Below are 25688 nucleotides of genomic sequence, written 5' to 3'. Positions count from 1 at the left end.
CAAGAATTCCTTTCAAACCTAAACTAGGTTGAACTACTTAGTGTTAGAATTATTATGTAATAACATGACTTGTCTTATACTCCATGACTGGAGTCTTTAGGACATAATCTAAAAAAAAAAAAAAAAAAATAACCTTAATTATTTTGTGCCATTTGTGTCGTTTAAATTAGTGTTGCCGGATTGTGAAACCGTTAAAATCTTGGTTAGTTAACCGGAAAACAAACCAATCTTTCGTAAAACTAACGCTGATTTGTTAATCGGCGTTGATGTCCATATTTAACAGACGTACGTACAACTGGCACAAAGTGCTAAATAGGCTAAATTAATGTCTACAGTTTCATCAATCTTGTAGTCCAGGCGCTGGCTTACATTGAGCATACATGAGAGAGGCAGAGAATTTGACTTCGGATTATTGTTAGGGGTTCTTTAGTGTATATGAAACTCGATGTCACGTCCCAGGGTGGTCGACAGCTTGGGGTGGAGGGGGGTAAGTTGTAAAAAACGTGCGCTTATAAAATCGCCTGTCCTGCAGTTACTATTCATAGTACAGCTTTCAACTTTTTTCTCAATATTATGCACACATAACTGGCATTCAATGTGGTTCTCTACATTTTTGCGATAAACCGCATAGTTTTTCCGTAAAAAAATAAAATATCTCGAAAATGTATTTTTTATTATGGACTTTTTTTATTTCTCGAATATTGAAGTCATTAGCCGACTTAGAGGAAAAGGCTCCCAATAAACGTTGTAGGCCGTTTCTTCCTGAATCCAATGATATATATAGTTTGGGGGTTACGATCATAGATGCGGCGGTGGGAGGGGGGTAAGTAGCACTGTTACGCTGCGGCGCGGTCCTCCCCCATGATTACTGCGCGTAATGGCCTGTCTATCGCATCGCTCCTACTAGTCTACGCATTCAAATTATGTATTTCAGGAACGCTATCTTATGTATTTTCGGTGGCTGAACACGATTTCTCAAGTCTCAATAATTGATAATTCTCATCATAATATACTAATTATGGTCAAAATTACAAACTTCATCTCATTCTGCAAGGAAACTAAGAAATGACTGTTTGAAATAAACAAAACTTGGGTTTTAAGAAATATATTAGGATAGAATAATGATAATATTTATATGTGTTTGTGTTCTATTGTTTTTATCTCAAATTAATTTATTGTGATGCGCTGCGCTGCAGGCTAAATTATATTATTAATTGCACACTGGCCACGCTTACTTGATATAGTGGTCAGTTGATTTCCAAGAAATATTTGTGGAATTTCTTAGTTCTTCATGGTGGAAATGGAATTCATCATTCATTCATTATCATAATGAAAATGTTTAGTATGAAAATGTTAATCTTTCGTGAATCTTCAGTTAGTCGTGAACTTTTGAGAAATTATATCCAATATAATAATAGATATGTGTCAAATCAAAATGAAATGAAAATTTAAATATTCATTCATATTATTCCTAACAGTATTATTATCATGATATTTCACTAACTTTTGATTGATTCGTCCATTATGGTATTCCCGTTCAGACTGTTTGGAAATGGTAACAAGTTATTCAGTATCAAAATTTGGGATTCGAATAGTTTGCCATGCCTGTTATTCTTTCCCAAACATATTTATATGATTTGTAATTTTATCCACAAATGAATGAATGAATGTATGTATTCCTGCACGTAGCTAACGTATGGATTATTCCTTTATAGATTCTTGCATGTCACATTAATAAATCTCTGCCACAGATTTAGAAATCAAGTCTCGATGGTTTGGAGAGCATATTATTGGAGTGAATCTTTTACTCTGCTGCTTCTAATATGTTCACTACTTTTGTTTGATTTTAGACCATAGACATGAAAAGCTATGTCCACCTGTATCACTCCATCTTTATTGAGAATTTTCATAACTCTTCTCATCACAAAGTTTCCATAATCTTGCAGCGTATTGAAGTTTTGAAAAGTGAAGTAGGAGTTGAATTCAGGAGAGCCATGTCATCATTATGCGAATATGTCAAAGATATTTAGGGATTTAGTCAAATCCACAACTAGTTTCACTTACAATTTCATGGGCCAAGTGAGATTAAGAGTTTTTTTTTCAAATATCCATCAGATGTTGACAGAGATTGCGGTTATTGTAGAAATGCATGCTGCACTAAAACGTCAATGCTGAATTATCTTTAAACAGCCACCTGGTAAAAATACAGAGATCAGATCTTTTTGTTCTAGAATCAACTAAGACTAGGATTTTTGTTTGATTGCATCGTGGAGAATGAAAGAACTCTGTTTCTTTTTATAGGTGAGAATACACTTTTACAATTTGCCACAACTATGTTCAGATAAAAATCGTTGGAGACCGAATAACTATTTCTTTCTATAAGTTCAAAAGAGAATCACACACTTCTTCATTTGCTTCCAGACCATTGATAACATTATGCAGATTCTGTTGTCCATCAGAGTCTTGAAGAAAAATGTTATGTTCTCTTGAGAAGGTTATGCTTCTGGAAATCATTCTCATCTCTCATTATTCTTGTTTTACTTCATTCGATGACTTTCTTCACAATCTCCAGTGATATCCATAATGATGTCAACATACTTGAACAGAATATCTTTGATGGAAGATTTATTTATATAGTAGCAGCCTTTTTAGGAAATTTTAGGAAAGCCTTTGAAGAACTAGCTATTCCAATTATCCAGTTCTGTATGATCGAATGAGGGTTTGCTCCAAAGCATGATCGGTTGTCACATTTATTAAATTTTCAAGGTTTCATTTGACAGAGAGTCAATGTATTGACTGTATAGAATTAATGTTTCCTTATTGGAAATTATTTTCTACTTCTATGGGTATTTTTCTTATATTTTCTAGATATAAAACAGACTCTATAACATGTGCAATACCAGAGTCCTTCCTTATGAGCATGAATACAATTTAAGATAATATTTAAACTATGTTACAATAATCAGTCATAAATTTCAAGTAGTCATTGATTTTGCATTGTGATTCTAAAAAAAACTCCACAAATAGCTCCTGATTTCTTTCAAATATACTTTGACAATCTCTCATATTTGAACCGTTCATGAGTCCTTGTAGTTGTTTTATTGAATTGACTGCTTGCTCTCACACCTTAATTATACTGATCTCCCCTCAATAGATTTCCAACAGTATTCTCTCCAAATATTTCAAATTCAACAAAGATATCTCCCATTCCACTTTCATTCAAGTACCACCCCAAGACAATCAGTCAAACTCAGCCAGATGAAAAGTATCTATTCGTAGATATAAGTTACAGAAATCAGTTGATAAAGCTGCGTTACACCAAAGTTATTAACAAAATGTTAATAACTTAATCTTTATAGATTCTATTAGATTGAACGGAACTTGGCAAACACATATGTCCATCATGTGTATGATAAGTTATGTTCAATCTAATAGAATCTATAAAGATTAAGTTATATTAAAATCTCGTTAATAACTTTGGTGTAAACGCAGCTTTAGAGTTGTATTTCCTTTGTAATAAAATATTTAGTCATATCACATGGGAGTAATTGGCATTATTTGTGCTTCAACTGTAAATTTATATTAAGAAAATATTTTACTCCTGTTACACGGTGCTCTATATGGGGTAGCCTATATTATTTGTTTAACTTACTCCATTACTTGACTTTCGCAATTCCAAAGTGATCATTGAACTAAATCGAATAATTATTCTCCCTTAATGAAATATCAGTTTTTTATCGACTGAGAAACACATATAGGATACCTAACAAGATGATTTATCATTACAATGTAATAATAAATAATGATAATGAGATGAAGTTTGTAATTTTGACCATAATTTGTATATTATGATGAGAATTATCAATTATTGAGACTTGAGAGTTGAAAAATCGTGTTCAGCGACCGAAAATACATAAGATAGCGTTCCTGAAATACATAATTTGAATGCATAGACTAGTAGGAGCGATGCGATAGACAGGCCATTACGCGCAGTAATCATGGGGGAGGACCGCGCCGCAGCGTAACAGTGCTACTTATCCCCCTCCCACCGCCGCATCTATGATCGTAACCCCCAAACTATATATATCATTGGATTCAGGAAGAAACGGCCTACAGCGTTTATTGTGAGCCTTTTCCTCTAAGTCGGCTAATGACTTCAATATTCGAGAAATAAAAAAAAAGTCCATAATAAAAAATACATTTTCGAGATATTTTATTTTTTTACGGAAAAACTATGCGGTTTATCGCAAAAATGTAGAGGACCACATTGAAAGCCAGTGATGTGTGCATAATATTGAAAAAGAATTAAAAGCTGTACTATGAATAGTAACTGCAGGACAGGCGATTTTATAAGCGCGCGTTTTTTACAACTTACCCCCCTCCACCAACAAGCTGTCGACCACCCTGGGACGTGACGACATCGAGTTTCATATACACTAAAGAACCCCTAACAATAATCCGAAGTCAAATTCTCTGCCTCTCTCATGTATGTTCAATGTAAGCCAACGCCTGGACTATCGGACATTAATATGTCTTTGAATAAAGGTGTTGATATTCACATAAAGAAATTATTCCCTTCCATTTTTATTTAATTAAAATTTCGAATTTATTCGAGCCCTGATAGAATGACTGACTCACTGTACAGTCAGTGGAAAATTTTAATATTGGAATGAGGGTTTTTTTGGCAAGCTGAACAAAAAAAATAAAGTCCTATGCACCTTTTTGTTATAATATATCTTCAAATGAAAAATTAGTTTTGTGGGTTGACAAAACTCCCTCTGAAAGGGAAACTATTCAACTTATTCTATATTTTAGTAAAATAACAATAATCATCCATCCATCTATCCTCTCCTATACTATGATAAAGGAAAGAACTGGATTATGCACGTATACATGTGTAAAGTATGAAAAATTATGTTTGACGCATCATCACGTCTGAACTACTGGACTGATTTACTTGAAATGTTGCATATAAATTCTTAATCAACCGAGGATTCTTATAGGTCTATTTTCAATTCTTCTAGATTTCATTACGTCAAGTTTTAAAATAGACCCTTGCGAAGCACGGGTTACCTGATAGTATTTAATATCGGGGGACCGAGCTTTGCTATGGAGTGTAAAAGCATAGACAATTTGTAACGAAAGATGGAATTTATATTTTATATTTATTTATTCATTTTCTCAGACGTACAATAATTATTTTTACAGTTATATGAGGAGGCACAACAGGCTTATGCCCAAAACTGTCCCTTTTCAAATTTATACTACAATCCAAATCAAAATCTAGGTTAATAAGCTACTATCACTCATTAAAATAACAATTTATTCACTGTTCAAAAAACAAACACATAATTAAAAATAGATATACTATGAATTCGACTTAGAATGATGTACTATGTTTGCTAAAATATTTGTTGAAATACTATGTACTATTCTACACTAACAGCATATAGTTACTATTTTGGACTTTCTGAAATAAACATGTTTTCTAAAAAAAGAGAAATAAACGAAAATAGTTATTTGTGCAACTAGTGCGCAAAGTGACAGTTTGCTGCACCGAAAGAAAGGAATGGTTTGTTGAGTGCAGCAGAGGAACTTTGCGCACGTATTTCACATTAAATTTTTCCTACAGTTACCATTGAATATGAAAAGTGGGTAATTATGGGTAAAATTGCCTGAAATGCATCAAATGTTTGTGTGTGATGCTGTTATTAATAAAAACCTTAATTTATTGTCAAATAGAATAATGTAGTACCGTAGTGTTTGAATGAAGGGGGGGGGGTCTGTCACTGATGTGGTGGCTGTCCTCGGTGTCCATGTCCTTGTCCATCGTTATTATTATAATAACAGTCACTGTTACAACTTCATTTTGATTTTGCTGCACTGGTGCTCCATATAACCTACTAACTATTTTGCGTTGCCATGTTGCAAATCTGGAGTGCAGAAAAAAATTTTCCCGCACTAGAGCGGAAAAGTGATTCTTTGCGTTCTGTAATCAGTGCAGGAATGGCCACTTTTCAAGGTAACTGTAGGAAAAAAGTATTTCTTGCTGAATTTTTCTTCTCGTGAGATCAGCTGAATGATCCCACACATGCACTCATTCACTCCATTCCATTATGGTATCGACAGACGACAAAATTTCCAGCTGTTTTTCCAAGGACGTATTTATCCTTTTTAATGTTCTTCAGCGAGTTATCCCAGGGTTGAGACCTAGTGCAATCGAATTTTCATATCATAAACCTACTTTGTTCCAAATTTCGTGAGAATCGTAAGAGCCGTTTTCGAGATCCGGTCACATACAGATATATAAACATATAAACATAAATTGCTCGTTTAATAGTACCGTATAGGATATAAATAAAAAAACGAGACTCAAATGTTTACATTCAAAAACTTTTTTATATGTGCACCGAATTTGATGATTTTTCAGTTGTGTTTGTTATGTTTAGGAGCAGGTTTATGGCCCATCAAATTTATGATCCTACTTCAGGACCCTTTCCTACGGACCTTCAAAGTTTACATGTGTAATCCTTATGGAATAAGATTTGGTGACATTCAAACTGGTCTAAAGCAAAAATGTATAAAAGCAATCTAAGTCAGCTGATAAGCTTCAAAATGGTGTTCGTTCACAGCAGTGAACTCTATACTCTAGTATAGAGTTCACTGGTTCACAGTGATGTATAAAAGCAATCTAAGTCAGCTGATAAGCTTCAAAATGGTGTTCGTTCACAGTAGTGAACTCTATACTCTAGTATCCTCCTGTGTGTGTGTGTGTGTGTGTGTGTGTGTGTGTGTGTGTGTGTGTGTGTGTGTGTGTGTGTGTGTGTGTGTGTGTGTGTGTGTGTGTGTGTGTGTGTGTGTGTGTGTGCCTTGTATCGCTAAATACTTTAGCGATGGGGAAAAAAGGGGAAAAATTTACCTTTACCACCAATGCAATATGTTTGCAGTAAGTTGTCACTCTGTAATTTTTTGCTTTTTGCAAAAGTAAAGTTCCATCATCATAGACTTCCTTGTTTCATCATAGTTGTTTGCTTCGTTGTTCAGTAGTTTAGCTTTTATTATTGATAATTAGTTTAGTTTTATTAATTCATCATATTTATTATAAGTGTTGTATATATACATTTTAATTTCATATTAGTTTTATTCCAGTAAGGTAAGTTCTCAATATAATTATAAATAATCTATTATTCTCTATAAGCCGTCGGTCCTATAAATTTGTCACAAGAATAAAACTTCCACAATTTATATTCTCATTCGTATAATTTAGAAATTAATGAATTCTCATTCTATGTTATTTGAAAAATCCACTGTCTTCAAATTTAAAGTATGGATTTCAATAAAAATAATTAAAGTTAGTGAATGAAATAGTATATTTCGCTCCTAGGACCGAAAATTGTTTTCAAGTCCTAGGCCGTAGGCCTCGGACTAGAAAAGATTAAGAGCTGCAAACACATTTTTGCCCCTGGTGCGAACGCTATTTTTCGTCACACAAAAAATAAGGTAATAAGTTATATATAATATTTATGAGAATAATAATAATTGTGTATTAGGCATTTCAAAATGGGCGCCTATTAACCTCGGGGCGACCCTGTTATTGGGGTACGGTACGCGACACGGATGGTTTCCCTAGACGGTTTACCTATACATATACATGCTCTTCATTTTTCTTGCATTCATGCTCGTCTCGTCCGAGCATTAAAGAAATGCTGATCTGGCCGTACCTTAAGTTAGGGTTTGAATTAGAGCTTGGCTACAATCAGCTCATAATTATTTTCTCGATTATTTAGTTAGTTAACATCTTATTATATTTTTTACTACTCGTGACTTGTGAGCTGATTACCTTAAAAATACTTGTGTGAGCTATGACCTTAAAACAGTTTTAAGTTGCATCTATCCTATCGTAAATTGTTTTTTAATTTTATTTATTGTATGGGCTGAATTAGTTTTAAATAATATTATTCAACCGGAACACCGGAACAGCAGTTTCTTATTGACCGATCTGAGTGAGATTTTTATTCGACTCTGATTTACTTTCTCCTGTCTTTCTGTCTGTCTGTGTGACACGATTACGGCCAAACGCTTTGATATAATCGTATGAGATTTGGCAGGAATATCCTTTTTTAACTACTCGTCGATGGATATGTAAGGTTTTTTTTAATTTTCAATTTAAGGACAAATAAATACAATTAAAAAATTTCAAAAAACCAATGTTTTAGACTTGACACGTTGGGCGCATTTATGTACATGATGGATCTTCTAGCTTATCAGCAATTAGCACAAATTTTACAAGTTCTATCAACATATTTATTTTTATCTCTTTAGTATCACATGTTGCCTATGTATGATTCTCAGTAAGTTCATTTGACAAGTAATGACTTTGACTTCACATTTTTTGCTAATTTGCTACCTGTTCATAATGGCATTTCTTTACGCAGATGTTACAATTCATATCACAGAAGGTATTATTTATCAAATACTTCTGCAACAAATTCAATATTAAGCTGCGTTTACACCAAAGTTATTAACAAAATGTTTAATTTTCCGTCCTTGAAGATTATATTAGATTGACGACATAACTTATCATACACATGATGTGCATAAGTTTGTCAAGCTCCGTTTAAGCCTTCTAAATTCAAAATTTATTAGTTTTAATGTTTATTTTGTACTAAAATTTTATAAAAATTGTACACGTGAAATTCTAACCTTATTGAACTTGTGGGTATCTTGGTGGAGCAATTTCCATAGGCCATTATCTTGCGATTTATTTTCATTATAAACTAGAAAAGAATTATGAAAGCCTGAGTTATACTTACAAAAATGTTAATATATTTGTTAATCTATACTATAATAAAGGAAAGAACTAGCTTATACACGTACACGTACGGGAAAATCATGTTTGACGCAACATCAAGTCTCAAAAACTGGACTGATTAACTTGAAATCTTGCATAAAGATTTTTAATTAACCGAGGATGGTTATAGGTCTATTTTCAACTACTCAAGATTTCATTACGTCAAGTTTTCAGTTTGTCAAGTTTTGAAATGGACCCTTGTGGAGCACGGGTTACCCGCTAGTATCACATTCTGACTTATTTATTATAGGCTGAACGTTAGGTCTATGATTTGACTGATTTTCTTACGCCTTTCTGTCTGTGACTACAATTACGGCTGAACGCTACTTGGCGAGAATATATTCCTTTTTTAACTGCGCGTTGATGAATATGTAGTAGGGTTTTTTGGGTAATTTTTCAGTTAAGGGCCAAAAAGGATTAGCCTACACTCTGATTATTGGCTCTTCCTATAAAAGAATATGGCTATGAATTTAAACTATCAACTGTATTTGAAATGTCAACATTGTGTAATTAAAGGGAGCAAGAAGACATCTTATTAGAAGATATGTGTAGCATGTAGAAAAGTCCACTATAAAGTTTGCAGTTTGATGTAAGTTAGGTATACTTAATAAACATATATCACTGTGTAGCAAACTACTGTTAAACATAAACATGAGTGACAAACATAACGTTTGAAGAAATACCTATACCAGGAACTAGGGCTGGTAAGTTACGCCTTTATTATGGTAGGCCTATCAGGCAAACTGATTTTATTATTGCATGGAAGCAATTTTGAAACAGCGTACCAAATATTTTTCTACTTCTGCATACTATTCAGATAATATTTTGTGTTGCTCTTAGGTTTATAATAGACACTTACAATACCTGTTTTATTGAAGAGTGGAATTAATTTTGAATCAACGCAAAACGTGTTACAATATGTCATCGGTTGTTATAGTGCTATAGTCATCAGTTGCAAACCTCCAAAACAATATATCAATTTTAACAAATTCTATTAGAAAAATACTTTAGGCCATAAATTTATTCATTTATTTGTGGATACAATCACATATATCATATAGGCTAAATATGATTGGGAAGGAACAACATGCTTGGCCAAAAACTATTCATAATCCATATGAATAAGTTTCGGACTTATCAGCCGTTGGTGAGCGAGTTCTCCAGCCGGAGGTGCTCACTAGTTTAAAGTACTTCAACAAGAAGTTGAATTTGACAAGAGAGGAAAGAGAAATGTGATTTGTTTTATGCTGTGATAATTTGCAGGTACTTAGGATGCAATAATGGGCAGTGCCGTGCATTTTGGGTGGATGCGGGTCGCTGCCAGGTCGCCAATCATACCGAGCCGCAACACAACTGCCGACCAGATCCGCCCGGCAGGCGGGCAAAAAAACAAATTCATGTCTACCGTGGAAGAGATGTTTCCATCCCCACCATTTTCGCCGATGAAGCAATCAGGTTAATATTGAAAACAAATACTTTTTTAAAGTATAAGTGTTTGCTATGTCTTTTCCATGTTGACTGCAGGACGGCAGGAGAATGATTTGTGCTTCCCGAATTTGTTCGAATAAATCTAAAACGTTACCTTTTTGTGAGGTATGAAATTCGGCTTGCCTCACCGTTTGTGATGTATGGTTGTTGAAGTAATTTACAGTACACAAATTAACGCATCACTAAATTAATAGATTATTAATTAATTAATCACACGTGAGTATTAAGTAAAGTATTTTTTCTTTAATTACTTTCCCAGACATAGAGATGCAGCTGTACGACTATCAAGATCTACGGTTCTGCGAACTATGGCCAGATCTAGGAGGGCGATTCAGCCCAAAACGCCAAAATCCATCGAAGAGATGCGGGCGTCTCTTCAGGAAGATCGCTTTGCCAACCTTCGTCGAACGAGAGATGGACAGAGTGACTTCTTTGTGGCAGAAGTGGGAGGCGGAACAATCTGGTTTGCCAGCAGGAGACTGGTTGATGCGATTGTCCACCTGGGTTAGGCGAACCACATGTTCCTTGATGGAACTTTCAAAGTCGTCCCTAGAAGCCCAGGAGGCCTGGTACAGCTGTTCACTGTACCCCTATTGTACATGGATGTCGTAAGTAAAATTTAAACATTTTTAGGACTTAATATTTACTCTTTAGGCTCGCTAATGAAAAATTATTTCGATAACAAACTCTAGATCAACTAATAGGCTTAACAAAATAAATATAGTATTAAAAAATAAAGATTCTAGATGTAAATAATTGAAATGAGGAGGATTTGAAGTTATCAATATAATATCAAAGCTGTGCAAAGCTATATAATTATTAATATTGTAGTTTGTAATGGAAATTTCTCAACCTTACAAAATAATTATAAATGCAAAAGTTTCGAAAGAGAATAGGCACTAGGGAAATTAAGCAGTTTTTATATAAAAATAATAGAATATAACGTTTGAATTATAAATATTGATGAATAATGTACTTCTGCTTGCTTTGCAGCTCACGATTTTTTTAGTTGCGGACGCATTTCGAACATCGATGTTCATCCTTGGAGAAGAATGTTCAACATTGATATCTCTGCAAGGAGCGTTGAGTATGAACATCAATGTTCATTAGTATTTTTCTGCCAGAATATATTGAATATTAAATCGATTAAAATTACAGTCCACTTAATCAGAAGTTTGTATAACTATTGTTGGTCCATTGGCCCTTGATGTGTATTGGCCTAAATTGTACTCAAATTCTCATATGTGCATTTTTAGTTTGCTCGTATTGTTCATATTGTAGTCAACAAGTTCAAGAGCATAGAGCAGACACACTAAACTTTGTTGTGCTTATCAGTAGGATCGTGTCTACAGATAAGTTGTTTGTTCATCACTATCTTATCGTTTGTGATAACAAAGTTATTCAAAAAGAATACGCAAGGAGAATTAGATCCTAAAACTATTCCTGCAATGATGGAAATTCATAGGGCGAAGTTAGAACAATTATATCAGAGAATACAGCGTACATTTGATTTGTGTAAAAATGTATCTGATCAGAAAACAGCTCAATATGTTTTAACTTTGGCTAGATTAATTATGATAGTATTGAATTTAAGATTAATGAGTTAGAAATGAGTGTAGACCCAGAATATGTCCCTAAATTCAATGACTCGCATTTAGATATGATTGCATTTATCGATAAAAGAGTCGAAAAAATAAAAAAACAATCAGAAACTAAGCAAGCAGCTTCACTGACAGTTTCAGCAAGTAGTGTAACTAATGAACAACAATTATTACCGAAAATTCAATTGCCAAATTTTAGTGGACATCAGGCTGAATGGTCTACGTTTTTTGAATTAGTCCATGACAATACCACTTTATCAGATCAACATAAGGTCCAGTATTTAGTTTCGAAACGTACTCATGAGGCCGCAAATATTTGTAAACATCTTCAACCTATAGCCACTTATTACAAAATTATTTGGGATGCATTGGTTAGCCGTTATAATGACCCTAGATCTCAGATAGATTCTTATTTAGATGAAATATTTCAGTTCAAAGGTTTGAAGGTTGAATCTAGGGCGGGCTTGGCATCGATATTAGATAGATTTTGTAATTCTATTACAGCTTTGAAGCGGGTAAAAAATGAGGGTTTGGAGGATTGTATTTTTTTGTACCAGGGATTGAAAGTGTTAGATCCAACATCTCGTAGAGAGTTCGAGATTTCTTGTCGAGATAAGGACCTCCCGACTTACAAAGATTTTGTACACTTCATTGAAAGACAGTTCAAGTCATTGCCATGTGATAAAAATAATAAATTCGAATTATCAAGTGGTGTGAAGCCAGTCAAGAACTTGTCAAATTCAATCAGAGACGACTTCGACTGGTAATGTTCGTGAAAGCATAAAGGCCGTTTCACCCCCCACCGCTCTCGACCCTCCGCCGAAACAATTAACTGTTCTCGCCAGACGTGTTTTCGCAAATTAAGTCGTTTACAAGTTTTTGTAGTAAGAAAGTTACACTGACTCCCAGAATCTAGCAGAAATCTAACCCTACCACGATTTCCCTGTCTACTCAAAACAGTAGCCACTACAGTAGACAACAACACAGTTGATTCAGCATTCTTACTGTCATTGACCTTGGTCGAACAGTTGACCACTTCCTTGTTTACATTATTCACATCACCCTGAGACAATTTTTTATTAAAATTGAAATGCAATAAGGAATGATGTGGCTTTTCACACTGGTTACAACGCACTGTACTAGTACATTCACGAACAGAATGACTATTAAGCAAATACTTGAAGCAACATGATTTGTCTTTGACAAAACGGAAACGTTCCCATGGTGACAATTTCAAAAAAGAACGACAATCAAGTAAGCTATGAGTACCTTGATTACATTCAAACAATTTGACTTTTCACGAACATTACCAGTCGAAGTCGTCTCTGATTGAACCGCAATTCTCTGATTGAATTTGACAAGTTCTTGACTGGCTTCACACCACTTGATAATTCGAATTTATTATTTTTATCACATGGCAATGACTTGAACTGTCTTTCAATGAAGTGTACAAAATCTTTGTAAGTCGGGAGGTCCTTATCTCGACAAGAAATCTCGAACTCTCTACGAGATGTTGGATCTAACACTTTCAATCCCTGGGTCACTTGACCTCTGATCATTTATGATGTACGGTAGCCAGACACTGCAGAGAGTTGTTGAATCATTTATTTATTTATTTATTTATTTATTTATTCAAGGTGATACACATACTATAATTAGGAAAGAAAAAACAGGCAATTGCCCAAAACTTCTTCAGTTCCTGGATTTTCACATATTAAAAATAGTCCAAACAATTAGGTTAAGTTCAAATTTTGATTTCTGCCAAAGTTTCCGCACCATCCGAGGAAGATAACACAGATATAAAATTGATTTTGAATTTCACAATGTTGATATAAAGCCGAAAAACAATAATCAATCCGAAATTAATCATGTATGGAATTCTGCTTCTCAATTTTACTAGGTATTCACTACTACTTTCAATATATAAAAATACTCAGATTCTCACAAATATTTTAAAATCAATTATTACTCCCTACGATCGGAGACACGGAATTATAATTAATAATTTCCGATAGAAATACAAACAAATCAACGAACGAGTCGAGCTATCCTGTCAACGAAGGCAGCTATACAAACCGACTGAACGAAAAACTACAGAACAAAAAATTAAACAGTTATGCACTAGAGTGCACCAGTAGACGGGGAAGATTCAAAACTAACTGCTCAGCGCCAAACTCCATTAAATTCAACACTCATATTACAATCGACTATTTTTATTCATAGGAATAATTTATTCATTTAACCTATCCTACTCTATAAAACCACAATCCTATAGTGCCAGAACATTAAAAATCATTTTGTTGTGATCCACTGACTGCTATTGATAACCCAGATTCAAAAATTGAATATACAATAAATTGAAAGAAATGAACCTCCAACATATCTTCATGATAATCCAACTATTTCTATAGATAACTCAAATTTGACAAGTTGTTCAGTCCAGGAAGTGAGCACTACTTCATCAACGTCTGATCCATTGTCTGCAATTGATAACCCAGACTCAAGAATACTTGAAAAAGGGATTGAAATAGATACTGTAGACCCTCAACATCTTCCACAGATTCTGATCCATCCACAGAAGTGATAGGTAATTCAAATATGATGACAAGCTCTCCAGCCCAGTAAGTCAACAACAATTCTCCACAATAATCTTTATCTTCTAATACTCATAATTCTTCACCTGATGAAAACCAAAATGAGATATTGAATCAGAATCAGGTTGAATCCTCAGGTAATGTTATTTGGTATGATGTTTCTGGCAACCTAGAAAAATTCGAATTCACTTCTTCAACAGGACCAATTGAAGTTTGTTTTGTAGACGTGAGTAATACACAAATGGAGCCATTAGACTTCTACAAACTTTTCATTGATGAGGATACTCTCAAATATATAGTCAAAGAAACAAATTAATATGCAAGGCCAAAAATTGCCAAGAAGATTGCAAAAAATAAACTGTCAACTCATTCCAGAATGAATGCATGGAAGGATGTAACTGTTGAGGACATCACCAAGTTCCTCGGGATTCTAAATTGGTTGGAACTTGATAAAAGCCTTCTATCAAGAGTTATTGGAGTACACAATTTCTTTACAAAAGCAAAATTTCAACAGTAATGTCTAGAAATAAATTCGAGAATATTCTAGCCAATATACATTTTTCGAACAATCTAACTCAATAGAAGGAGTCAAGTTGAATAAAATATATCCTCTTCTGGAAGTTTTGAATGAGAAATTCAATAAAATGTTCAATCCTGGTGAGTCGGTCTGTATTGATGAGATTATGATGCCATTCAGAGTTTGTCATTCCGCCATTATATCCCTGGTAAGAGGCATGAATATGGTATTGAGTTCTTTAAATTATGCACCAAATGAGATTACACTCATTGTGCCAAGATATACTCTGGTAAAGAAGGTTGAACTGGTGAGAGTTCACCCAATGATGTTGTGTTGGAGCTGATGGAGAGATAATTGAATTCATGTCGGACTCTGTACACATATAACTTTTACACAGGTGTTCAATAATTAGCTACTAGATAAAAACACTTATTTGGTTGGAACATTGAGAACACACAGGAAGTTTAATCCAAGTGTATTGACAAAAAATGTGTTGAAAAAAGGTGAAATGATTGCTCTATAGAGCCAATCAAATGTCATTGTTGGGAAGTGGAAAGACAGAAGAGAAGTTCTTTTTCTAACAACAAAACATATACTTGAAATAGTTGAGGTAAACATAAAAATAAAACCAATGTTGTTATAGACTACAACAAGGCAAAATCGTTTTTTGATGTAAGTGATCAGCTATCTTCGTATGCAACGACAATAAGATAAGGGATCAAATGGTACAGGAAGCTTGCAATCGAATTCATAACCAATACATCAGTGATCAGTGAAGACAAAGAAGATGATATAGGAACCCAAAAGACAGAAGTTTTTACACTTGACATGCAAGCTGTAATATTGAGCCCCTCACTGAAAGTCTCACCTTTGTATTACAAGACATAATTAAAAGTGCATAATTTTACATTGTTCAATCTGAAAACAGCTGATGTAGCTATAGTGGTTTGCCTTAAAATCTCTAGTTTCATCTCTAAATTATTTCATATCATGTTAAGTTGGTGTTACTTTTAATATAATGAAAACTAACTCGATGCTTAATATTAGATCTTTTCATAGTAATTTTTACTTTCCTTGCCCTATTACCATAGGTAAGGAAAGTATTGCTTTCCGGAAAAAAATTAAGGTACCACAATTTCTATACGTTTTAAGGTCCCCGTAAAAGTGTTTTTTGGGTATTTGTGTGTGTGTGTGTATGTGTGTGTGTGTGTGTGTGTGTGTGTGTGTGTGTGTGTGTGTGAAGGTGCGTACAGACTTTCGCTCTGCTCCGCAACCGAACGTCACTCCAGCAGAGCGATTGATGATCGACCGGGGAGCAACAATGGTTCGACCGGGGAACGCGAGAAGATCTAACATCTTCCGTAACGTTCATGATGGGTGCGTGGGCGGCGCGACTGTAGTTCGATGGAGGAACGAGGGCGGTACGAGGGCGGTACGAGGGAGGAGCGTGCTCGGTGCGGGTTGGAAGAGCGTATATGTGTACGCAGCTTATGAGTGTATGTGCGTCTGTGTACACGATATCTCATCTCCCAATTAACGGATTGACTTGAAATTTGGAACTTAAGGTCTTTCCCCTATAAGGATCCGACACGAACAATTTCGAACAAATCCAATCCAAGATGGCGGCTAAAATGGTGAAAATGTTGTCAAAAACAGGGTTTTTCGCGATTTTCTCGAAAACGGGTCTAACGATTTAGATCAAATTTATACGTAAAATAGTCATTGATAAACTCTATCAACTGCCACAAGTCCCATATCTGTAAAAATTTCAGGAGCTCCGCCCCATCAATGCAAAGTGTGATTTTAGATTCCCAATTATCAGGCTTCAGATACAATTTAAATGAATAATTTTAAGTGGAAAAGATTGAACATAGAAATCTCTACAATTAATGTTCAGTGACATTTTTACTTAAAATTGGAAATAAGCTCGAAATTCGAGAAAATGTGTTTATTCAATAATGCAAACTGTTGGCAACTGTTGATTCTATTAAATAATTCACTATGAAGAGATAGCAGACTTCGTGTGTCTCCAGCGTTATTGTCCTGTCACCTGCTGGCAGATCTTTGAATAGTAGACTTGAGATGCGCGAGTACACAAGCGTCAGGTAATAAATTTTCATAACGGCAAGGAAAGTTGTGTGAGTGCGCCACACCAGATTTTTTTATTTATTATAGAAAATGTAGTTTAAGTATAATAGGACAATAATGAGTGATTGATAATTATATTTGTTTTAAAGATATGAGTTGCTTATTGACAATGACTATGTGATTAGTTTCTCTCATTTTATTTGACATTTTTCTTCATATTTGATGTTCCACTGAATAATTCAGTTCCAAATGAATTGATGTTCCTAGGGGAATGCCTAAAAACCTCTAGATTTCAATCATGATAATTAATGTGTTAATAATAATTAAATTAATAAATCACGTGTTTGTGATCATTTCAATAGTGTGACACATGTATGATTTGGAATAAAACTATTCAAATTTGGCTATCATAAGACAGTGAGCAATTAGAAATTAGAAGCCAAATAATAATATCAATATCGGGACACCGAGCTTCGCTCGTTCTTTTTACTTATTGATAAACAGAACCATGGCTTACTTTAGATATCTAATATCGGAGACCGAACTTCGCTCTGGAGTACAAAAGCATAAAAAATTTATTACGAAAGAAGACATTACAATAACATTCATACAGAAATGTTCTATCTAATAACAGTAAATTGAGATTAATTCCCAGAGGAATGCAAAAATTTCCCTCAAAATTTCCGGTTAAATTTTAATCCTGATTAACTTCACGTGAACCAAATCAGAGAAGACCATTTCAAAAAGATGGATCTACTGGAATTTATCAGGATTGTTGGAAAGAGAACAAAAATTCAAACAAGATTAATGTAATTATATTTGTTGTTTGAGATTTTGTAGTTTTTTATTAGGGCTTAAATTATAACCCGGCTTTTTTGCAACCGGCACTAAGTACCTGATTGAATGATTACAAAAGTTTAACAGCTGAGTCATAATTTTGACACAGTCCCACACATATGAACTCACTCACTCACTTCCATCACCAACAGACGACGAAATAATATTATTATCAGCTGTTTTTCCAAGGATGAATAATAATTATCCTTTTAATGTCCTTCAGCGAGTTTTCCCAGGGATGAGACCTAGTGCAATCGAATCTTTATATTATAAATGTTTTATAACCTACTATGTTTTGAATTTCGTGAGAATCGTTGGAGCCGTTTTCGAGATCCGGTGAAATACAAACATACAAACATAGGCATCCAAACATATAAACAGAAGTTGCTCGTTTAGTATAGGATTCTAAATGTTGTAGAATAAAAAATGCATTATTTTTCTCATTATTGTTGTCTTCATTCTGTTCAATCCTTTACCATTTCCAATTTTTAAATGGATAGCCGTTTTGTTGGTTTTTTTTTTATTCATGATCAATATTGACCCGTTTATAATATTGGTTTCACTCAGTTTATTTATAAACAGTTTATTTCAAGGGTTATTTTACATATTTGGATACAAAGAAAAAACCTCGTATCTGTGTGAAAAACTCGTAAGTTAGCATTTAGTATGAATAACTCTATCACGTTTTTTTAGCTACCTGAGAAAACCTCGTAAGCTAGAAAAAAAATGATCAGATATTTGTTCCAAGAAAAAAAAAAGTTTTTAGAGAATCAGAGAGGAAGCAACAGGCCGTCGGTAGCAACATTGTTTGGTGCCTTAAGGAAGTCACACATAGGGTTTGTGCACAGGTAACTGCCTAGGGTGAGCAGGTTACGACATGCATTAGGATTAGGGTATGCATGGTGAATATAACTTCAAACTCTTGAAATCAGATTTTTGGCCGCCATCTTGGATTTTTCCATGATGACAAACATTTTGGAGATTGTCATCAAGGATAATTTATTTTCACACATTCGTTGTTTCCATCATCAATATTCTTATTCGTCTTGTTGTAACGAAGAGATTGAGACCATTTGCAAGTCTCTATCTTGAAGTAGTCATGAAAAATCGACTTTATAGTTCTGGCTTGTTACCTCATGCATATGGAAAAACGCAACAGAAATCATGCAGGGTTTTATTTGGTTGGAGGGCGCTGGAGAACTCATTTTCTGACGTGCAGCACATGAAGATATATCTTTCCAAAGTTGAAAAGACGCTCTAAATTTCATAGATTTAAAATTTCTCTGTATCTCTTGCACAAAAAAGTTATAATGGAATGAAATTTGAACAAATTTAGAAAAAGAGTTTTTTGGGCTTTCGTAGGTTATAACTAAAAAAATATGCGTTTTAGAGGAAAATTTTATTGAACAAAAATTGTAGAGGAAGATTTTAAAAATATTTTCGTCTGAAAAACCGGTTGAACGGTTATTGAAATACAAGCGATATAGCAAAACCCTGAAAAATTTGGCGGCCATCTTGTTTCCGAGGTGTTTGCCTGTGATTTCGATTTATCATCATCATGATCCTTATTATGCTAGACCTAACGAAGAAATTGAGACATCTTCCACGGTTGTTACTCAAAAATGATCACGGAATAACATTTGCGCCCGGACTACTCACCTAGAATAAAAATTCAAGCATCGAAATGGGCTCAAAGAATTATGTTGTGTGAAAAAGAAAGTTGAAAATAAACAGAAGTTTATAAAGTAAGTTGGGAGAATCATTTTTCAAAATATAAGCTATCCTACAATAATACACTAGGGTGATTCCACTGGCTCAGATAGTGTTTAAATAGCAAAAGAAAGCTCTGAGATGTATCTGTGGGCTGTCTTCCCTATAGTGAGGTCCACGTTATAATGACAGTGGAGAAAGATAGGAGAAAAACGTTGCCGATCCTCTGTCTTGTCAATGCCTTCCATAGACAGTAGCTGATACAGGTTCATTAATGTAATATTAATTGTGCATTCTCGTTTAAAATTATCAATTATATTTTATTAAGCAAGACATATTTTTCAATAATTTCATAATGAATTTTCATAATTAAGATGAAATATTTTGTTAATTAATTATTAATTCTACATTGTTAAAAGACGATCCGGCAACAGAGCAAAGCGAGAAAGAGATAGCGCTATCAGCTTTGTTGTCAATGTTAAACCTGCAGCTAATTCGGAGGATTCAAACAGTGACTTTGAAGGATTTGAAGGTGATGAAGGAGACGCTGAAATGCTAGATGATATTCTGCAATTTGGGTGTGACCTGACAAGAGGAATGTCATTTCTCTTGACTGCCTGAATATTCTTCAGAATATTTTCTGTAATTGAAGTAGAAGTTTTAGTTTTTTTTTGGATTTGAACATTTTTTTTTTACTTTGATGTCATTTTATTTTTACTGACACTCTATTTCTATTCTCCAGCTGCATATAAGTTTGTGCGGGAAACATTCATGAACACACTGCCTCACAAAAATACACTTTGTTCCTGGTACAATTCTGTTGAGGGAAATCCAGGATTCACCTTAGAAGCCCTGCTGACTGTTAGATGTAGATTGAGTAGTTGTATTATTATGTAAAAATAGTTTTAGTAAAATGTCCTTTCGGAAGCAGGTAGATTGGGATGGGGCAAAGATTATTGACAATGTGAACATGGGGCCAAGTATTAGTGGCAATGTTGATCCAATTGCTAAGGAAGTTTTGATGGTAATGGCAGTAGCAATTAATGCTTCTTGGAAGGCTACAATCATATTTTTTTATGTAATGGGATCACTGTTGACATCAAGTAGTCTGCCACACCATTGTAATACAATCTATATTATCTCTACATGAGTGGAGGGCCACAGTAAAGTTGGCATTATTACCTTTGATGAGCTAGTGAGTAATCTTTCGATAGCCAACCAATTAGGTGCCAAGATTTCATTCAGCATGTGACATGGAACCTTGGTTCAAAAATCCTGTTACTGGGGAAAGAGTGCATGTTCTACTTGATTCATAAGTTTGACGTGCTCTCCATTTTCTCGAGAAAGAATTGTAACTAGAGCAGTTCGAGGGAGCATCTGCCACTGCAGATTTTTGTTCAAATTTTGACAAACTCTTCGGTCTTCTCAAGTTAAGAGAGCCTTTCGCTAAAGGGTATAAAGCTTGCATAAAGAGTAACAATCAGCATGTCTGGGAGCCCTTTATGAATGAGATGAAATCATACCTCAGAGGTTTGAGGGATTTGACAAATGCATAGTGAAAACGCCAAGAAAAACGTTTATGCTAGGGTTTCTGATGCAAATATATTCAATTCAGAGCATGTTTGAGAAGTATATTGAAACAGAAAAACTAGCATATCTAAGTATGTACAAGTAGTCGGTCCCGACTACCTAAAAAGTAGTCGTCATCTCTCATCATCCCTCTCACTCATTACCCACACACAAGCCTAAGAGATTATGTGGACATCACCTTTACTATTATTATTATTATTATTCAGCCAGGACACATTGAACTGTTCTTCTGTGCGATTAGAAGAAGATTAGGCTACAACAATAATCCGTCAGTTCTACAATTCAAAGGAGCATATAAAAGACAGCAGCATATCGAATACTAATCAATGATTTACAGCTATTTGCTACATGATGTGTCGACTATAACCACTACTTGATAGGGAGGTTCTTATAAAAGTTTACTACGGCTGTTTCCAAAGCATCATAAACTATGTACTAAGGTACGTACAGTCCACATATGGGAAGATTATTACTATTACAAAAAATAATAATGAGAACCACCTTCAAGCAACCCTACCTTGCGCACTGCAGACACCTGTTCGTGGAGACTGGCATCCTTGCACTGCCTGCATTTTTCAACATTGAGGTGTGTTTGATGGTGAGAAGAGAGACGAATATTTATTAAAGTAACCACCAGTATCACCATCATAATACTAGACAAAGGGACGATACTCATGTGGTCCAATCTAGACTAGCCCAATGTGGAGCTAAATATATCTGCTCAAATGTCCACAATTGCTTACCAAATGACTTGAAAACATTGAGAAACACAACCCAGTTTAAAATTGAACTTAAAAGCTTCCTTACCAGGATACTTTATTATAGCCTTCAACATTATCTTGAACAAAGGGCTTCACCACACCGACGATTTGGAACAAGATGAAAAATGCAGAATCACCTGAACACCACGGCGCTGATGCGCTTCCAGTGGAAGAACTCCAACTATCAAGTAGGTAATTGAAAAAATTGAAGAAGTTATCCCAGATAATCGTGAAAATTTCTGATAGAAATTCCAGTTTTTTCCCCTATGGATTAAGAAAACACAAACTACTACAATTCATTACCTTCACATTCACTACCACTTTGGAATCAACTTTTTCTTTACAAATTATTATAAATAAAATACTTGAATTTTTATTTTTTTCTTCTTATTTTTCTATGTTTATCTTTCTATCTTGTTTTTGTAGTAATCTACATTAATTTTTACTGTGCTCTTCTCAAGTTTATAATTTTAGTTTTACATTAATACTAATAGTTTATTCATGTACAATGCTATTTTGTTTTGTACCACCATGGGTCTTGTTCAGTGCAAATTGTCATATTGTATAAATAAATAAATAATAAATAATAAATAATAATAATAAATAATAAATAATAAATAATAATAATAAATAATAAATAATAAATAATAAATAATAAATAACTTGATTGTCATTGGAGGTTATAATGCTAGTATCAAGACTTTCACGTAATTGTGATTTGAAGTTAATAGATGCAATCTTTCAGTGCAGAGCAGCAGAATGGGGTGAGCAACAGATTCAAATTTTGCAAGATTATTCAAATAAAATTTGTGTATTGAATTGATGATAGAAGACGTTATCTTAGTGAATAAATTAAATTTGATAAGTTTGAGTCTTACAAATCAGTGCCACCTAATGTTAAGCAAAGTGAGAAAAGCAACAAGTCAGGCAATATTCAAATGAATCAGTCAATAGCATTTGTCAATGGTTCAAAAGTATTAATCTCATCCTGAACTTCACTAAGACCGATAAGATGATATTTTCAAATAAATGTGAAATTGATCTGCTGTTGGATGATAAAATCATTCATAGTGTTGAAGTCTGTAAATTTCTAGGCCTGCATATAGATTCTAGTCTTAACATGTGGATAGAACCTGTACTAGATTAAGTGCAGTTATTTTCATGTTGAGAACATTATCTCGGTACTGTCCCCTCAGAGTGCTTAAATGTATATATTTTGCTCTGTTTGAGAGCCATTTAAGATACGAGATAGCGGTTTGGGGAAACTCATCTGCTAGGAATGTACAAAAAATATTAATTTTACAAAAAAGCCATCAGATGCATGTACATATTAACGCAATATCAATCCTGCAGTAATTTTTTCAAAGCCACCGGTATTCTCACTTTTTCCTCTTTGTTCATTTATCATGCTATAATGAGCACTATTGATATCAGCCTGCTGCTAACTAATGCCCATATTCATGAGCACAGAACTAGGTCAGCCACATAAACTATCATTTGCCCAGAGTCAATTTATCCATTTTTCAGAAGAATATTTTTTATCAAAGGATATCATTTTTCAATATGCTTCCCATCAGATTGGAATATCGAAAAATACACAGATAAAATTTCAATTTGAGGTTGAAAAGTATCTGCTGGAGAAGTATCAGCTTTTATTCTGTTGATGAGTATTTGAATGTGTGAAATGTCCTCTTTTAAATCCATGTTGTATTGAGTTGAATTGTGGTATTGACTGTTTGTGTAAACTGATATCTAGTAATCTATATGACTGTATTTATAACTTATATGACTGTATCTAGTAATCTATTTGACTGTATTTATAACTTATATGACTGTATCTATATGACTGTATAATCTATTATAGGTATCTAATATCTATATGACAGTGATTCTTTTGTGATATTTGCTCTTATGTACCTGGCGATGTCCATGTATTTGTGTAAAATGCTCATGACAATAATGAATGAATTGAATTGAATATGGAAAATGTAAAATAACACATGATTTTAAGGATTGTCCAGCGTTCGGAAAATCTTGCAACACTTGTAATAAAAACCATTGTTCTGTTCTTTGACGGTTTCATAGTTTGAAAAAGAACTTCAAGAATGTATTAAAGATGAGGATGTGAATCATGAACAGTTCGTGTTGATACAATTGACAATAATTCTCCTCAATCAGTAAGGACTAGAACTATTCAACTTGAAAACAATAATTGATTTGTAAACTTGACATACATACTTTTACATTTTTGAAGATGTTCATAAGTTGAAAGCTAAGCTTGAGGTTCCTAAGAGCTATATAATTAGATATGAAGATGGTAGAGCATACCGCAGTTAAAAGAGCATGCTGAGGAAATCTTTTAGTAAAGTAATATAAAAGACAAGTGATAATGTTGTAGTATCAATATCAAATGGCCAATAGTCAGAGGAGTGGGAGCCTACCTGAAGATCATCTTGATCTTGAATATAATTCATTGATCAAGGACATTCATTCTGTAATAGTAGGTTTATGAAACATATTTTTGAGTGATTTTGTTTCCCTGACTTCGTTAATGGAAGTCTGGTCAGGATAATATCTTCTATTGGCGTTGAAGATAGTAACGGTTTGACCCATGTTCTATTAATTCAATTTCAACTTACAACTGCACATTGAGTTAAAATTATTTTCAATGATATATTATTATTTATATTCTTATTACGATTAAATATTTGAAGTTGATGAGTTTGTGAGCGTATAGGTAAGTCTCCATTCACGCCAAACCTACCTACTGCTGTCTACTATGGACGACCCCAGATGGGGAAAATCATTGGACTGCAGCAGGTTCTTTGGCAGAAATCCGATGAGGTGAGTAGCGTGTTCTCTCAGCATCCTCAGACGCTCCTCTTCTATCAACTTCAGTCTGAAATTTGGTAGAATACTGTGTAAATAGATATGAGTCGTTTGGAATTTGAGAACATCAAAATTGAAGCACAATCAAGAATTAGAATACGATCTTTTTAATACGATTATTTTGATTTCAAACAAGGTGTTGTCTAATCAATATTCAAATGATTATACATTTTGAGAATATCAGTTTCAGAATACAAATGAATTTTATCGCTATGGAAATGACTACAAAATTTCTTTCGTTCAATTATTTCTAATTCTGTTCTCTCTCAATTATTAATTATTCAAACTTTAAGAAGCATAAACATCAGCAACATAATTTAATAAGGCCGGATAAAGATGAAAATGTATTGTGACTGGTGTGTTAGCCAACACATCTTCATATAATAGAACTCGAAATCTAAATTTAAATTAAAGTTTCTCTAGTCCACGATGGAAACTTATTCATATCGATTCTTCCCAACTGGACTTGATTAAGCTGAACTGCATTTTGCTGAACTAGATTTGATTAAAATCAGGAACAGATTTATCATTATTTGTTCATTAATTCATTCATTTATTGTATAAAATACTATAATCATAATACGATTATGACATTGGAGGAAAAACTAGGCTTAGCCTGTACTATTTTTCTCCAAAAATTTTGACAAAATGTTAATGTTGTCCAAAAGTTAAGGTTATGTAATCACACACTGCTTCGTCACTTGTTCAACCGGTTTCAATTTTTTCTAATCTATATAGTTTGATAATCGGTCATCGTTTATC

General features: G+C 34.0%; 1 protein-coding gene across 4 annotated transcripts in view; it reads right to left on the bottom strand.

Annotated features, from left to right (window-relative positions):
- Positions 1-10555: 10555 nt before the first annotated feature.
- Positions 10556-25688, bottom strand: part of LOC120351375 (meiosis-specific nuclear structural protein 1-like) — a 58372-nt gene continuing 43239 nt past the window's right edge. For 2 of the 4 annotated variants that reach the window (XM_039428381.1, XM_039428382.1), the window contains exons 9-10: positions 24802-24936; positions 10556-10929 (exon numbers count right to left, since the gene is read on the bottom strand). In XM_039428381.1, the coding sequence (XP_039284315.1) occupies positions 10845-10929; positions 24802-24936 (220 nt within the window). In that variant the 3' untranslated portion in view covers positions 10556-10844. Of the gene's footprint in view, positions 10930-19358; positions 19636-19985; positions 20327-24801; positions 24937-25688 lie in introns of those variants that run through there. The other 2 variants (XM_039428380.1, XM_039428378.1) reach the window with 2 other exon arrangements.

This window comes from Nilaparvata lugens, chromosome 5 (genome assembly GCF_014356525.2).
Source record: "Nilaparvata lugens isolate BPH chromosome 5, ASM1435652v1, whole genome shotgun sequence".
NCBI lineage: Eukaryota > Metazoa > Arthropoda > Insecta > Hemiptera > Delphacidae > Nilaparvata > Nilaparvata lugens.
The sequence above is the reverse complement of the archived record's forward strand: the minus strand, read 5'-3'. Positions and strand labels throughout refer to the sequence as shown.